Genomic DNA, 17,512 nt, shown 5'->3' with positions numbered 1-17,512 from the left:
TGTCAGATCACAACTTTAAAGTCAACTCCACTGCCCTGTCTCACATTTGTCCAGAGTACAAAGCAGCATTTGTAAACAGACAAGATAACCTCACATTTTATATCTTAAAGACAGCAAAGAGATGCAAAAGCAAGTTATTTCATCACTCAAGTGTTTGTTTGGAATTTGTGGGACATCTCTAATGAACTCTGATAAATTATAAGCGAGACAGTGTTGCGAGCATTGTTTCTACTTGTTAGACGTTATGTATTGATCAATGGAGCAGTGACCGTGGTTAAGTGAAAGTGATCGGCTTTGCGTTTACTATAGCAACAGGTTTCCCTGCTTTAATTAGGTGAGAGAATGCTTACACCTAATTAAAGCTGTTAAGAGTCTTTCAATGAGAGGTTAACCATTTCCCCAACCCACGACAGCAGTGTTACATTTTTATTTGTGCAGGCCGCTACTAGAAGAGGGCAATATATCAAAATGTGGATAATATTGTGAATCCTGTGTTGAAGATATGGACAATTTGAATATCAAGTTTATCATTATAGTAAAAAATACTATAAAAAGAGCTGAATCAAAAACATTTAAAAACTAACTTTCAAATAAGAGTTTAAGGTGATATTTCTGCACTGAATAAAACAGTGCAGAAAATAATATAATATATTATTAAAGATAACAAGATATTCAAACTATAATAATAATAATAATAATACGTCTAAATATAATTGTTTGTTATTCTAAATCAAATCAAACCAATTATGTTTAAGGTGAACTTTAATTATATGGTGGTGTTGACATACTTTTAAGTAACTATATTTGTAAAAGCATGTATCCCACAACTACTACAATGTGTGAATATGAGTTTGATGAAACAAATTCATACAGGTCAGATGTGTGAAGTGCCTTGCCCAAGGACACAACAACAGTATTGATATAACACTTGACTGTTGGTGATGAATGCTAGATATAGGCTCTTGTGATTACAGCACGTCTTCCTTTGAGAGTGTCCCTGCTTGAACACAGTCAGCTGCAGTAAAACGCACTAAAACTGCATGGTGCAGCGTGAAATACCCAGAGGCCTCTCACAATGTAAGGACTGAATAGTGATTGCCATGAGCGCTGCAGAGCAATGAAACTTTCATGGCAGCTCCAGTGTGATCTGAGGGGCTGCGTGCCCTGGCTATGGGCACCTGCCCTGCTGACATGCATTATTTAAAATCACTCATTCAATCCAGGCTTCAGGGGACAACTTTTGTACTGTGTCAGAGGCTGTGAGAGGGTTCAGAATGGGCAGGTAAACGGCACGGGGGGGTCAGAGGAATAGGTTATAGGTCTCACACCTCCAACCTCTCTCAACACTACAAAACCAGGATCTATTCCTTCACAGCCGCGCACTAGTTACACATGTCACTCAGGAATAAAATATGAGAAGCTTCCAAGACTGACCGCAACCACACGCAGGCCACACCACGTCTCTAGTTTCTACTCTCTCTGACAGCAGCACCGCTACACTCAGATTAAATCGTTATCTACATGAGCTTTGAGCAAAAGGAATCTTCTGTCTTAGCTGCGTGTCCACTTATCAAGAACGTGTCTTCCTATTCCCCAGAAAACACTCCTGACATTTGGCCCCAGGCAGTCCCTGTTCTGCCCCTTCTCCCTGCACTCGCCTCCAGAGACAAGGCCATCAGCAGCGAGTTTGGCCAGCTAAAGCACAGACAGTTAGCAAATTAACTTTCATGTCTTTGTTTCAATAATTCAGCAGAGAGCCGGGGCAGGGCCAGAACGAGGATGTACTATCAAACCTAAAGATGACAGTTAAAGGGCCTCTTTCTTATATGGATCCATGTCTGACAGGAGAGAATAAAAAAGGCATTAATAACAGAACCAGGGCAAGAATAAATAATAAGAGAATAAATGCTGCATGTACAAGATGTGATAAACTGTTGGAATACAATTATTTTACATTAGAGGCAGTGTGCACATCACTTGTGGCACAGTAGAGCTCATTTTTATTATTTTATTATTGCAGTGTTTCTTTTTTACCAAACTCATCCAAATGAGTGAGTGTGTGAACAGCTGAACTTAGCACAGGTTAATGCACACACCTGAGCACCTGAGCATCAACAACAGACTCCACAACATCTGAATACATCTGTCACAATCAAACTTACTGCATATAACGTCAGGACTTTTCCCTGTCAGCCTTTAGTAAATACAATCATCCTATGTAACTCACCTATTATCCTAAGAACACTGCAGGATATTGTATCTGTTCACACAGATGTTTAAAGTCACTGCCTAAAACAAGATTAAGCTCAGTGTTGCCAAACTTATTAACAACCTAAAGCATGTAGTCTCAATATTTATACTGTCTTTATTTAGTGATGAAATGAACAAATTTGCGCGGATGCACTGAGAGCCGCTGTGGAAAGCAGCATTAATTGACTGTTGACATGAGTGAATGAAGCGCAGTACAGCTGAGGGTGCCGAGCCTAAAATCAAGGGCTTCTTTACTTTTGGAGCAGTGTTTCTGTCTCTGTTAGTGGCAGCTCTTTATACTCCCTTCAAAAGGCTAAAATGCAGATGGCAGAGCCATCTGTGTAGAATCAAAACCATGCATTCAGACTTAAGATCCCAATAAACTGCATGTAAATACATGGGAGGAGCCAGAGGAGTGGAGCATGTATAGAAATCCACATTCAAAACAAACTGATTAACTTTGCACTTTAAGTTCTCTCAAAAACAAATAGCAGCACTTGTAATTTTAAACAAAATAAACAGAGTGCAGGAGAACACTGATTTTAAAATTAGATGTTTGATCCATTTCTGAGATATTATTCAGAATGGCACCTTTAATTAAGACTCCAGATCCATCAGTGCAGCTTCACAGAGGTTCCTGTTACTAAATAATGAGGTGACATTAATACAGTGCTGCTGTATTACCACTGTTCAAATTCAATTAAAGAAATGTGGAAAAAAGGTGTGGGGATTAATCAATTTTACAGTCACAAGGACAGCAGCTATTCATTGTTATTGTCATATATCGTTATACATATATATATATATATATTGTTATACATGTGTTATAGGAGTGGGCTTTCTTCATTTATAACTTGCCGGGTCAAAACATTTTCCCAAGGATCCACACAAACCTGGACTATTATTAAAGAATGGGCCCCACTCAACTCTATACGCCTCTACAAGGCCAGTATGTACGAGCACGCTTGTATGGAAAAGCAGTTGAAGTTCCAAAAAATTAGACAGAATACAGTTATTGGTCAGTAAATTAGACTAAGTCACATCTCGTAGAAGAGAATTGTTCCAGGGCTCTGAAGAAAACTTTGTTACTGATGGAGTTAAGGTGTGTTAATTAGGGCTGGGTACCTTTCTATTTCTTCTGTCCTTCACAATGTTGGAATCTCTGCTGCATTAACCATTATGAAAACAACAAAAACAAGACCATAAATGACTTTCTGTTTGAGCAAAGCCAGTTTTATCATTTATTTGTGTGGGCATTGCCTTCTTTTCAAAGCTATTGTGGTGTCAAAACTTGCATTAATAAAAGGAAGATATTTTTTTCTTACAAGAACAAAATGACAGCCGTTTTGCATTTGGACAAAGAGAGAAAGTGGCGTGAGCGTGTCCTTAATGTTGTGTTCTGTGTTCAGATCCACCACAGTATGTCTGGGCAGATGGATGTTGCCCCAAATGACACAACATGTTGCCGAGGAAAAACATGCTACTGTTAAAAACTGTAGATGGACGCTTTGCAAAAAAATGTGGCTCTAAAACATAATTCTACCAACACAACATTGGCTTTCAGCTGCATTGAGTCGTAGACTGTGGAAGCCTCAATGTACAAAAATAGACACATTAGCATTAGACTGTAGCTCAAACTCAAAGCCCCACTAGTTCAGAGGTAAATTCTCTTTTACTGAAGCACTAACAACCAATTTATTCTTGAACAGTTGTGGTCAGTAACTCAAAATGGCCCAGAGAAATCCTCCCACGATCTAAAACGAAAAATATACACGATAACAGCTCTTTATTTCACCTCACACTCACACTTACTATGATTTGTATATGTATATATCAATACATTGCCCCTTCAATGCAAATGCCAGATACCATAATCTTGACTTTAACGCTGAATAACCTTCTTCACACTAAATGGCCGTCAGTCCGACAGCTGTTATGTCACACAGGCACAAGTCCATCCGGGGGCCCCTACTTTACAGATCTGAATATGTAAATCTCTTTGAATATGCATTTATGAATATGAGCTAACTCGCTGTTACAAGAGGGCAGCTGTTGTTGAGCAGTACTTTTACAAGGAAACATGTGTTGGCCCTGCAGCACGGGTTAACACTGGTCAGACAGGTGAAGGCGAGAGGCCAAGTGCTGTCCATTATGTCTGGACAATACCTGTAGGCCAGTGACCAAAGCACCAAATAACAGGAGAGTGCAAGAAGAGAGATTTGAGTTACAATAGCAGAAACCATGGGATTTGTGAGCGGCATTCATCACTGCTCCAGCTCTCTAAAGACTTGTATTTCCTATTAGTTAAATTTTTTATCTGCCTCCTACACTCTTCATCTGAAAGACAGGCTTCTGCCTCTGCACTGATTTCACTCACAGAAGAAACATCAACGCAAATGTGTTTCACAAAGTGTTATGCTGTCAATGTAAAGCGAAACATGGAGATTACCCAGGTGCATTGTAATGAACCATATGTGATATTAATACATCATGGAGTGAGTTCAAAGGTCATACAGTCTGTTGTTTATCACACTACACACGAGATTAGTTTAACATCCAAAACTAAGAATAATTATAATATAATAAGGTCGAGGATGAGGAAAGTGAACAAGATGAAGTTTGATTTATTAAGAAGAATATGAGAGAGAATGAGTGATTCTTTGTAGTAACACACTCGTGCAGGACATGCAGCTTTTAGACAACAAGTGCATCACAGCAGGATCCAAACAGAATCAAACCTCCATAAAACAGATGCTGATGATAAAACTGCGTGGAACAAACCATAGCCCATAAAACAAGCCCTAGTGAAAAAGATATAGCAGCAGTGTCACTTGAAGCCAAATAAACAAATTAAACTTCCATCGCCTTTTTAACTTTACTTAAAAGCATTTCTCAAATGAATGTGCTTAATGCTGCAGTCTTTCATGAACTAATACAGAGTATTATGTATAAGTATAATGTAACAGCGTGGTGTTAAAACACGCAGTGTTTTTGTTATATCACACAATGGAGAGGCAGATTTAATCCCGCATTCAGTGTGAAAGGAGCGCTCTTTCTGAGTCCAAGTCCGGCTCAGGTCAGGAGCAGCTCCGCGGACCAGGCAGAAGCTCAGAGCCCGGAAAGTTCAATAATGGAACCAAACTTTTGATCTGCAGGTGAAGTATGGACGTGTTTTTAGTAACTGGTTAAAAGAACCCCATCATCCCGGGAGCACAAAGCTCTGTGCGTGAATGAACCAGGACATTTAAGACACAAAAACATAGGCGACTTTACGCGTAAACATGGAAACAGTTTCTGTGAATGTTTTTAGAAAATATGCACAATTGCTTCCGACGACAATGCCGCGTTCTCGCTGCGTGTTGCAGAGTTTGAGAAGTTGTTCCGCACAAACATGTGATTTCGGTACCAACGTGAACCTAAATTTCCTACAAACTTTTGGTCCGTCACCTCCAAAGGTGATCGGAGGGAGGGGTGCAGGCGCGCGCGGGACCGCACTCACGCTCCAAAATAAAAGCACTTTAGTTTTGCAAAGTTGCTCTTAACCCTCGTCGCGCCCCCTCGCCCCTGAACAGAACAAGCAGGTATAAAGTGTAGGAAGAAAAGACGCGAGCCGCACGCGTTGCACTTACTTTTCTCTCGCTTGGCTATCGGAAGGGACGACAGCTCCTTTACCTTTGGCGTACATGCTGGATTCTGTTTTAAGACTTTTGCCCCACTCAACACCTGTCAAAGAAAGCAGCCAGGAAAACGCTCCATCTCCATAGCTACCCCTTTAGTGTTTTTCCTCCCTCCCCCCGTCTTCTCCCTCCTCCCTCTGCCTCCCTCCGCCTGCCCTCCCGCGCGCCGTCCTCCTCCTTCTCTCTCCCTCCCTCTCTGCGCCTCGCTCTCTCTCTCTTTCTCTCTCTTTTTTTACATCTCCAACATTGGCCACAAATCAGGCACAGTTTCTATTGGGGGGACTTGAAACCGTCCTCTGTTGGATTTTTTTCCCTCCTCAGCCGCTGTTCCGCAGGCTGGCTCGTCCTCCCGCCACTGTGCGGATGGTGGGGGTTTCTTAAAGGGGAACGCACATTTCTTGTTTACTGACCTCAGAAACATAAGCAGAGCAGGGCTGGCCAGAGACCAGGCCCTGCTCTTTGGGCAGCTCATTTCAGGGCAATCGTTATCCGCTGGTCTTCATATGGCAACAGTATTTCATACGTATAGAAATTCACAGAACTAGTCCTATCTTTTCCTTATCACACTTTTTCAACTCGCTCAATTTGGGTTTGGATAGTGATGAAAAACACATAGGTATTGAAGATCAGCACTAAAGACTTAGGGTCTTTTTCACTGGAGCAGTCACAGTAACTTGGCAAGTTGTGCATCAAATGGCCTTTAGTACAAACTGCAATAAAGTGAATGGTTTTAGCTGCGAGTGAGGAAAGTTTCTTGCTTAAGGACACAACTAAGTTTTCTTCCTCCAACCTTAATAAATATTTTAAGATGTGTCCATCAGTGTTCTGGTCAGTATAGTGGCTGCACTGTCAAAGTTTATACTCCACAATTCAATTCACAGAAAAGGAAATGCACCTCTTGCACCTCCATTTGGCCCCATGGCCTGCTCTCTTTACACCACCTACTGAGAAGAAAATGCAGACTTTTTGGTGGCCCCAAATTTAAACGTGTTCTTATTTAAACGTGTTCTTATTTAATAACACTCTTGTGCCACTCAGTGGCCAAGTGGTTGGCACATGTCAGTCTTCATCTGCAGCCGCAGCATCGTGAGTTTGATTCCAGCATCGACAATTTGCTGAATGTCCTCATTTCACACTGTCTAATAAAGCCTACGGGCCAGAAACACATACTTAAACGTACACGGCCTGTTCAAACAAAAAAAGTCGCCACTTGGATTTCAAGCAAATACAGTAGGTTCTCTTCCCACTAGATAACTGCAGCTGGGTGATGATCTTTCAGCCTCAACACGGTGTTTGAACCTAAATAATGCAGTGAGTGTCTTTTCATTTCTGAAACAACCATGAGGAAAGACAAATCCCATGGTCATGGAAAAGATGTCAGTGTGTTTGAGAAGGTTCAAGTCATTGGCATCAAGCAGAGAAAACATCGAAGGAGAAGTAGAAACTAATCTCCTCCAGATCTGAACCCCAGTGAGAGAGTTTGGAGCTGGAGAAGGCTTTGTGTAGCGGTCACTCTCTCCATCATCGACACAAGATCAATCTGTGAAAAATACTGCATCACTGCATGGAAACACATATTCTAATATTGCAGAAGCTTGTTTAAACTAAGCCACAGCGAATGTGTGCAGTTATCAAAGCTAAAGGCACTATTAGTGGTCCTTTTTTTCTGTGGTACTGGCTGTGTAGATTTGGTATATATATTTCAATTCTACACTTTTCTATTTGTCTAAGTAAGAGTCAAAACTACACATGAGTATCTTGTCACTGCTGTTGACCCATTATTGGTTTTGCAATGGCTGTTTTTGCTTTCATCTTCTAAACCACAAAAAGTAGCCTGTGTATTTATGTGTTATTTATGCCCCCCAAAGCCAGAGATCAGTATTTTTTGCCAGCCAGGGCCGGCTTTTGCCTTGGTTTTATGTGGGATCAGTGTTGGGATGCTTTTTTTCCTCAGCTGTGATGACCTGCCGTCTGCCTGCATCAATCCCCTTTCAGCAAACTTAATGGAGTGCAACAGTGGTGAGACTTATGTGACACATTGTTTTGTGCTCAGTCGCACCACTCTCACCCGCCGGACCTCTTCATCAGCCTGCCCGTACTACACTTCCTGCCTTTTAGCCTGGGTCATCCGCACAGGTCACCAAATACACCAAAACGCCTTTTCACCCACTGTTGACACGTGCGGGCGCTCATTAATCACCAGCAAATTGAATAACGACTTTATCTAATTGTCATATTGAGTTCTGGTTTATGAGAGCTCAGAGATTTATCTGACTGGCAACAGCATCTCCGAGCAGCAACAGAGATGCCATCCTTGGTTATTCTGTTATGGAAAAGGAAAAATGTATGTGCTTTCGAGAGCTTTGAGTTAATTAACACCGTCTGCGGTCAACCCAAGAGAGGCTTAAGCAGTCTGTTTACAAAATGAGTTCAGTTTGGCGTATGTGTTTTCGCGTCGCAAGTTCTGACGAGATCTTTAGCTTGATTCCTTGTTAACAAAATGGGAGATCGAGTATTATAAGTCATTACATCTTTGACACTGCAGTGACCCGAGAGCAGCCGACTTTCGCTGGCACTCTCACACCTCTGACTCCAATTACAAAGCAGCTGTAGGGAGGTGGCACTACGCTTGTTCGCCATCACCCCATGTGATCAGCTCGGGCTAACAGCATCACGATTAGCTACTCTTAGATTAGCATCCCTTCAGAGGTCGCCATCGCAGTCAATCATCTGCATCCTTCTGACCCTCTGCATCTCATACGGATTAACAACTATCTATACATCTTCCACTTTGGGCTCCACTTGCTTTGCCGTTCGTCCTCTATATTTAGGTCAAAACTCAAAATGATTCTATCTCTGAATTAGACTTAAACATCTTCAGCTCAGCGCTCTGTTTCAGGTCCACTGTTTGTGTTCCTGTTGCACATTCTCGGCCCATTGTCTTGAGTTTCTTCCTTTATTTCTGTTTGAGAGTTTTGAAAGAATTGGTGAGGAAAATGTCTGAAGAATCAATACTTTTGTTGTATATTTCAAATAAATGTTATTATGATAAATCACTATTTTCAAAAGTTGTATTTAAAGAGCCAAGGTTCTGACTATTCACTCTGGATAAAGGATGATTAAATACAGACTTGACCCCTAACAATGACTCACCCTTGTAGTAATATAAAAACGTGTTCTTCTGTCTTGGATGTCAGAAGTAAGTCATATTGATGATGAACTGACAATGTTCTGAAATTTGGTGCAAGATTTAAGGCTTTCACATTAAAGCTTTTTTTACTGCAAATCTTCAGGTTTTGCAGAAGCAGTTATGGATTTATGTCAGTGCTGCTTCCCAGTTTCAGTGTTTTCACCGTCAAAGTAAACCCATGACATTTCGGCTCAGTTCAACAGAGGAATTCCCCCTTCCCACAAATCATCCCGGGCTGGACACTGTCACTCCTTCACAGTGGAGTCTGCTGTCACCACGAGCAGTGTTTGTATGTGTGACACTGCTCCAAAATCAACCATACTTTGAGTCCACACCCTTCATTCTGGATGAGTCAGTCATGCCGCTGACCCCAAACACCTCACACTTCACTCCCTGGATGAGAAGATTAACTTTAAACACTGGTTTGGATTAGAAAGAATCAGCAAGTTGATGACTTCTAAAATAAAATCACAGAGGCAAAGAATCTAAATTTGATTGTCTGGTGAAATCCTTCCTACTTTTTCTTAGAACGGAGTTTTTGGGACTTTCGCTGTAAAGTCTTTTGCTGATCTAGTAATAGCTTTGGAAACACACTTCTCAAAAGAGGGAGATGTTTCCTCTCTAGAAAACTCTAACTCAAGCCTCATTCAAAACAAAATACACAGTAATGTATTTCACATTAGTTTCATGGACTTTATAAATGTCTTTTTTTTCTCTTTTAGACGTTACGTTTGTTTTGAGCAGATCATGCATTACTCTGACCGGCAGTCCACCTGTCAATCACGCTGATTGGAATGCTGGGATAAAACAATGTTCCAGAGCTTGTCTTTGCATAGAATAGAAAGTGTGATTTGTCCTGGCAAAAAATACAACTAACCTAAACCTACTTGTATAACATGAAAAATGAGCAATGTATGGCTAAATGTATTGCCTCAGCAGCATTAAAAGATGGGTCAAATGCAAAGTACTCATCCTCCACTTTTTCAACTCTGCCCTTCCAACTCGTTTGGGAGTAGTGAGTCAGGACATGTGGCCCAATCTAGCAGATGAGATCAAGTTAGAAGAATGGAATGTTGTGAAAGACAATTCTCATACACTACACAGACAGTGGTCCTAATGTTGTGTCTGATTGTAGGTCATCTTATTCTTCAACAATTGTCTTTCACTTTTATTCTTTAAAGTACAATAAACAGAAGCCCTCTGCCTGGAGTTACCTTCATACACATCTTTGTGCTGCTTCTCTGATTCTGCTGCTTACGCAACCTCTGTCCCAAATTTAAACCTGTCTATGTGCCGTTATGTGTTAGCCTGTCTGTCTGTGCTGACCAGCTGTTGTTTCTGCCCTGGCTTCCTGTCGGTTTGTCTCTTTTCATTTGCGTCATTTCACTTTTGGTCACCAAGTTCAGCCGCTCCATCCCCCCACCCTTACCCACCCCTTCATCTGACACCCGGCTTCTGTAGAAACCGAGAAACACTGCCACATAATGAGACACAAAACCTCCACTTTTCACCAGCCTTGTCGGCAGATACAGGGTGCACATAAAAGAAGTCATAATAAGATCCATCTCCTATATCTTTGAGGAGCAGCCCCGTAAAAATGTTCAAAGTCATTGCCAACTTTGAAAACACTATTCCCCATATTGGATTTGACAACAAAAAAGAATTAGTGGCACCAGGCATCTGTGTTAAATTTGGCTCTTTTCTTCTTTAACTGGTACTGCTCCTATATAAACTTTAGATCAAGCAGCAGAGAAAATCTCCTTGCTGTAAATTCAGTGTCACGTCTTCGGACGATTAGCCATAAATAAAGCTTAAAAACTCAATTCAAAGGGAAGTAAGTGAATAAATATTAACAATGAGGTGTCTGCGATGTTTCAAAGATGGATAAAATCTGAGATGTTGTCCATCCATTATAGTGAAAACCTGGCATTTGAATCCAAAGCATTTCAATGCTACTGTTTATATTTCTCAAGAGGTTCAGTTTGTGTCAGAGATGAAGTAGTTCCTTAAAGTCCCAAACTCGGACTTATGGCTTGTTTTCCAAGTCATTTCCGAGGCTTATGACTCGACTTGAACATAATGACTGAAGACGGGACTCGACCTGAACATAATGACTGAGGACTTGGGACTCGACTTGAACATAATGACTGAAGACGGGACTCGACCTGAACATAATGACTGAGGACTTGGGACTCGACTTGAACATAATGACTGAAGACGGGACTCGACTTGAACATAATGACTGAGGACTTGGGACTCGACTTGAATATAATGACTGAGGACTTGGGACTCGACTTGAACATAATGACTGAAGACGGGACTCGACTTGAATATAATGACTGAGGACTTGGGACTCGACTTGAACATAATGACTGAAGACGGGACTCGACTTGAATATAATGACTGAGGACTTGGGACTCGACTTGAACATAATGACTGAAGACGGGACTCGACCTGAACATAATGACTGAAGACTTGGGACTCGACATGAACATAATGACTGAGGATGGGACTCGACTTGAACATAATGACTGAGGATTTGGGACTCGACCTGAACATAATGACTGAAGACGGGACTCGACCTGAACATAATGACTGAAGACGGGACTCGACCTGAACATAATGACTGAAGACTTGGGACTCGACTTGAACATAATGACTGAGGACTTGGGACTCAACTTGAATATAATGACTGAGGACTTGGGACTCGACTTGAACATAATGACTGAAGACGGGACTCGACCTGAACATAATGACTGAAGACTTGGGACTCGACTTGAACATAATGACTGAGGATGGGACTCGACTTGAACATAATGACTGAGGATGGGACTCGACTTGAACATAATGACTGAGGATGGGACTCGACTTGAACATAATGACTGAGGACTTGGGACTCGACTTGAACATAATGACTGAGGATGGGACTCGACTTGAACATAATGACTGAGGACTTGGGACTCGACCTGAACATAATGAGGACTTGGGACTCATAATTCGCATAAAGCAGAAGGAAACTGTACTATATCAGATGCAAAGTACATTATTGTCTAAATCTTGTGAGTTAGACATTTAAATGTATTTTTAAAGTGGAAAAGAGTGGGACATGATCTAAGTTCATAGTGTTCCAGAAATCTATTATTTTAACAGATTGAAGAAACATTTCATTGTAATTGTTCTACATTTCTTTTTTGTAAACATCTCTAAGTTCATATTGTCTATCTGTGATTTTGAACATGTTCTGTAATGAAGATTGTTTTTATCTTTAAAATGATTTTCAGTGTGTAGAGCTCGACTAAATCATAGAATTTCTATTTTTGAAGGTTTATAAATAGTGCCGGTATATCAATTGTAGTATAAATCCAAACTCTATTATTTTGACTAATGCGCAGTACAGTGTGTCCTGTCTGTGTTTCTGGCAGATCCCTCACTTTTTCACAATAAGATTGAATTAGCTGAAGAAGTGATGACTTGCAATTGAGAATAAATTATTGTTAATGTCCCTCATCAAATGTGTCAATGCCAAGTGTGTTTCCTGCCTAACGCCCAGTAAGGTTACAAATGCACCAAATGCTACTTATAATTATTATTTTAAATTCTCAGATCTCATCTTGATTCACTTTTCTATTCTAAAGATTGTTCTGAGAAGTTTCCTGTTTTTTTCCCCCAGTCTCATCAATATTTGTACTACTTTTGTCACAGATCATTCACTTTTGAAAATCAATACTACTTTTGTCTAGCTTGAATTTTAATTTGTTCTAAAACACATATAAGGGCCTCAAAAGTCAAGATTCTCCAAGATCCTGGTTACTACTAGCACTTAACACGTGTTTACTGGAGAACTTATGTTTGGTAGACATTATGGATTGGAACAAAACAGTTAATAAATCATACACATTATAATAGTTTTAGATATTTATCATAATGTGTCTATTATTTCCTGGATCTTCCCAAAAAAACATTTCCTGTATTTTGATTCGCACGTCCCAAATGTTTGGTGCGCTCCCGAAACATTGTGATTACGCATTACAAAGCCACGATGTTACATTACGTTGATTTCAAATGCCATCGTCTATGAGCTGCTTTTAATGGACGCTTCACGTTTGTATCATGGATCTCAATGATGTCTTTGATTCCCTTTGCGTGCGGCACATCAGCCAGATTACACCCCGTCTGTAGGGTTCTTTACATATTCTGATTAGCCACGTATGTAATTAGACTGATTGTGGTGTAAAGATAACAGATGTCGTCCTTCACTTTTACAATGTGGCTTGATACATTGTCCCTGTACCTTTAAGGAGCAGTGGAGAGGTGCAGTGGTGAAAAAACCCTGTAGAACAGAGAGTAAAGGGGGAGGAGGCAGCTGTGGTGGTAATGTTCTTCTTCTGCGTGTGGGAAGTGGCACCACAGAAAATACACTCGTCTCCAAACATGTTTTTTTTCTAGCATTGTCAAATTATTATGCTAAACTAAGTATTTACTGTTTTTTCAAGTTTTAATGAAAACAATTAAAATCACCCAAAACACAGAATATGACCCAGAGAGTGAACAAATTAAATTAAATAGAAGACGAAAATCCCACGAGTCCCACTTAGTAGAAAAAGATTCAAATTAATTTTTTTTATCAATCAAAAACCAACAATGGATTTTTTTTTTTTTTTCAGTTTTAAGAATGTCAATAATTATGTTGGTTCAGTCCTTGGTTGTGTCCCTTTATTGTGTCCCTGAACATAATTCTGAGGTCAAGTGGGACGCCAATGCTAAAGACAATCTGCAGGGCTTTGTCATTTCAGACTGATCCAGGTATTTTCAAGTTAGATATTTAAAGGGGACATATGCAAAATCTACTTTCATAAGCGTTTAATCTTGTTACAATAGTGTTTCCTCATCACTATCTTACTCTAGGCTACATCGTGTGTGATTCATGCCTGTTTGAGTAATCCTGTATTGTCCTGCCCCTGAGGTTCGAGTGCTCAGAAATGTCTGTTTTCACCTACCCCTATCCCCGCCCACTTTCCTATATTTAGTTACAAATATTTGTAAGAACATGATTACATGTTAAACAAGTAGAGTTCTAAAATGTCACATTTTCAAGATTAAAATGAAACTGAATCAAGATGAGGTCTTGGCATGCTTGGACCAAGTGGAAGAGGATGATTTTCCTGCAATTTTCTATAACTAGCATTTAAACCACAGCATGTTAGATGCTCTTAAAGACAATGACTCTTGGATGAGAGTCGAAACGTCTATTTTTTCAAACTGAGTCCAGATGACTACAACTGAAGCTTTTTCTACTTAAAGATGCTGTATCTTATTTTTTCTTAAAATGTCAAGAACAAAACTAATGCATTTTAAATTATTTGCAGCAGTCTAAGTGCCACTTACCTAATGTGTTCCCAGCATCCTAAACATTCATCACAATGAGTTTATAAGCGCTTTTCACATCTTTTTTGACAACTTTTGCCGTCACGGTAAAGCTAACATACATTAGCATGCTAACGACACACTTCCTGTTTTGTAGAGAGTAAAATGCTCTATAGTTAGATAGAATACGAGGATATTTTTACCGTATATGTGTACTGGGGTAAAACAGATTTTACTTTATTACATGCAAAGAAATCGGGTACAGGCCCTTTAATGCAAGCCTCTTTCCAGGCTTGTTATTGAGCCCAGATGGTTACATTGATGGGTGGTAGATGAATGTAAAAGCAATTGTAAAAACAGCAATAGTAGATGTGACACCCCAAGTACTTTAGCAATACCATCATTTCTTGTGATAGAACGAACAGCGCTTTTTTTTTTTTTTCTCCCAGTGTGGTTTCCTGCTTAGCTTCAGTCAGGAACCACAAACAGCTACAGGCCCAACCCAACAGAAACATGTGGTTGCATCCTGTGCCTACTCCTCACTCTCTTCCCTCCATTATCCACTACGCTCCCCGCCTCGCCATCCTCTGCCACCGCGATAAACTGGCTTCCTCTCACACGGGAGTCTTGTATTACCACAGCATCTTTGAGCCAAGCCAGCGCGCACTATGAGAAGAAGCTGGATTGCGGTGCTATGATGATCCCCTGGTTCTGCTGTGATGAGGGACAGCCCACTATGGTGACAGCCCAGCACGCGCCACTCAACCGCTACCAGTTAAATTGCATCATCAGACTACAGGCAGGCCAAGAAACATGCCCACAGACATGCCAAGCCAAGGCACCTCGCCTCCTCCTCGCCTCAACTCTCTCGATACAAGGATCTCTGCAAGTCCTTTGTTACATTTTCTTTCCTTTTTTTTTTTTTTTCAAAACATGCACGTGCAGGCTTGCCAACGTGTGTGCCCACGTTGGTTTGGAATCACCATCAGTCTATGCTTTATGTCTCCCACACAAAGTCGTACCCTGCTGCCAGTCGACACGAAGCTCTGTGACCTCCCACTGCCCCGGGCCCCATGTGTGTGTGTGTGTGTGTGTGTGTGCGTGTGGGTGTGCGTGTGGGTGTGCGTGTGCGTGTGCGTGCGCGTGCGTGTGCGTGTGCGTGTGTGTGTGTGTGTGTGTGTGTGAGAGAGCAGAGGAGGGGGAGGGGACTAAAGCAGACGGGTAATGGGGGTTGTCACACCAGGGAGTCAGAGGCAGAGACGCTTGTGTATCCGCCGGTGCTATTATGAACATTCACGCCCCGAGTCCTCAGTGACAAAGACAGGGAATGGTAAACGATGAATTCAATCTGACTACTTTGTTTGAGAAGTAACATCTTCTCTGTTGGAGAACCTAAACAAAAATATGACATTGAAACTAGTGGAATAAACGCACGAAAAGAGATCTAGTCAAGTTGGTGTACGAATATGTTAGAATGATAATTTGTGTGATTATTTATTTATATTCTAATCAAATTTATTCTCGGGCCTTGTTCCCCAAGAGGCCAACTGAGCAGGATATATGACTTTTCTGTAGTGAGAGACATTGCAAGAAAAGATCTAAGATGCCTGCCACCAGGGTCTGTAATGGAACAAATTGGTAGTCTTCAAAATTTTGATTTAATACAAAAAAACTAAACCAATCCAAATTAAAAAGTTACAGCTCTATAAGCACTAAATTGGCTGAGACCAATAAAACATACAGATAATGCAGATGCCAGTGGTGGAAAGTACAAAAGTTATTTTTTACTTTTACTTCACCATATTTGAGAGCAAGTGTGTGTACCTTCTAGGTAAGGCAAGGCAAGGCAAGTTTATTTGTAGAGCATATTTCATACACAAGGCAATTCAAAGTGCTTCACACAGCAGGAAAAATGCATTAAAACCCCAAAGAACTAAATTATTAAAAAACAAACAAAAAAAAAAACACCTAGCCGCAAAGGGTAACGTGTTTTCGGAGTCCAACTCCTTTTTAAATCCTTTTTAAATCAATCCAACTGATTGTCTAAACTAATGAAATCACATAAAAGAGAAGAGTGCAAATAAAAATCCTTTCAGGCATATGCGCAGCTAAACAAAACAGTTTTTAGCTTAGATTTGAACATTGTCAGAGTAGAAGCCTGTCTCACATCTTCAGGAAGACTGTTCCAGATTTTAGCTCCATAAAACTGAAACGCAGATTCCCCACGTTTAGTCCTGACTCTGGGCACCAGCAGGAGGCCGGTCCCTGAGGTCCTCAGAGTCTGAGATGGTTCATATGACACTAACATGTCCAAGATGTACTTTGGTGCTAGGCCATGGAGAGACTTGTGCACAAGCAGAGCTGCTTTAAAGTCTATTCTCTGAGCCACAGGGAGCAGTACAGAGACCTGAGAACAGGACTAATGTGATCGTACTTCCTGGTTCTGGTCAGGACCCGAGCAGCAGCATTCTGGATCCTACTCCACTACATCTGTCTGACTGAAAAATAAAAACTACTATTCATGTGATTTGAGGTGTTTTTTAAAAAAAATTATGCTCTGACCAAGCAACAAGTCTAAAAACATTGAACATTTTGGATTTTATTTTTTTGTAATTTTCACATTTCACTCTCATGAAAAATATGCACAAAATACTTTTAACTTTAAAAGTAACATTTTAAATATGTACTTCAATATTTGACTTAAGTAAACGTTTAGAATGCCAGATGAACAAAAGAATAGTGGCATTCGCACTCGACCTTTACCTTTAGTCCTAACGTGGAGTTCTTTTGGTCCTGGTCCAACGCTGGTTCAGTCCCAAATTCCATGAGGCATTGGTCCAAGTGTGACTGCATCCTAAGTGTGTATCATATTAAACAGATTGACTTTGGTAGATATTGGTAGATGCCCTTCCTTACACAACCCAGTCTTGGCTTGGGCACAACATTTAACGACATATGACTGCAATAATTTATATAGCAAAAATAATCTGGAAGAACAGCATGGATCAAAAAATGGGTAAGCGTGGGCAGA

The 17,512-nt window shown here is 40.6% G+C and overlaps 1 protein-coding gene across 1 annotated transcript in view; it reads right to left on the bottom strand.

Annotated features, from left to right (window-relative positions):
* ssbp4 (single stranded DNA binding protein 4) overlaps positions 1-6,078 on the bottom strand; it is a 79,923-nt gene extending 73,845 nt beyond the window's left edge. The window contains exon 1 of the mRNA XM_072439520.1: positions 5,880-6,078. Coding sequence (XP_072295621.1) covers positions 5,880-5,935 — 56 coding nt within the window. The 5' untranslated portion in view covers positions 5,936-6,078. The remainder of the gene's footprint in view (positions 1-5,879) is intronic.
* Between the last annotated feature and the right edge of the window lie 11,434 nt (positions 6,079-17,512).

This window comes from Eucyclogobius newberryi, unplaced genomic scaffold (assembly GCF_026437365.1).
Source record: "Eucyclogobius newberryi isolate DKJ021-1_F unplaced genomic scaffold, fEucNew1.0.hap1 SCAF_9, whole genome shotgun sequence".
NCBI classification, from domain to species: Eukaryota; Metazoa; Chordata; class Actinopteri; order Gobiiformes; family Gobiidae; genus Eucyclogobius; species Eucyclogobius newberryi.
This window is presented reverse-complemented; position numbering and strand designations above follow the sequence as displayed.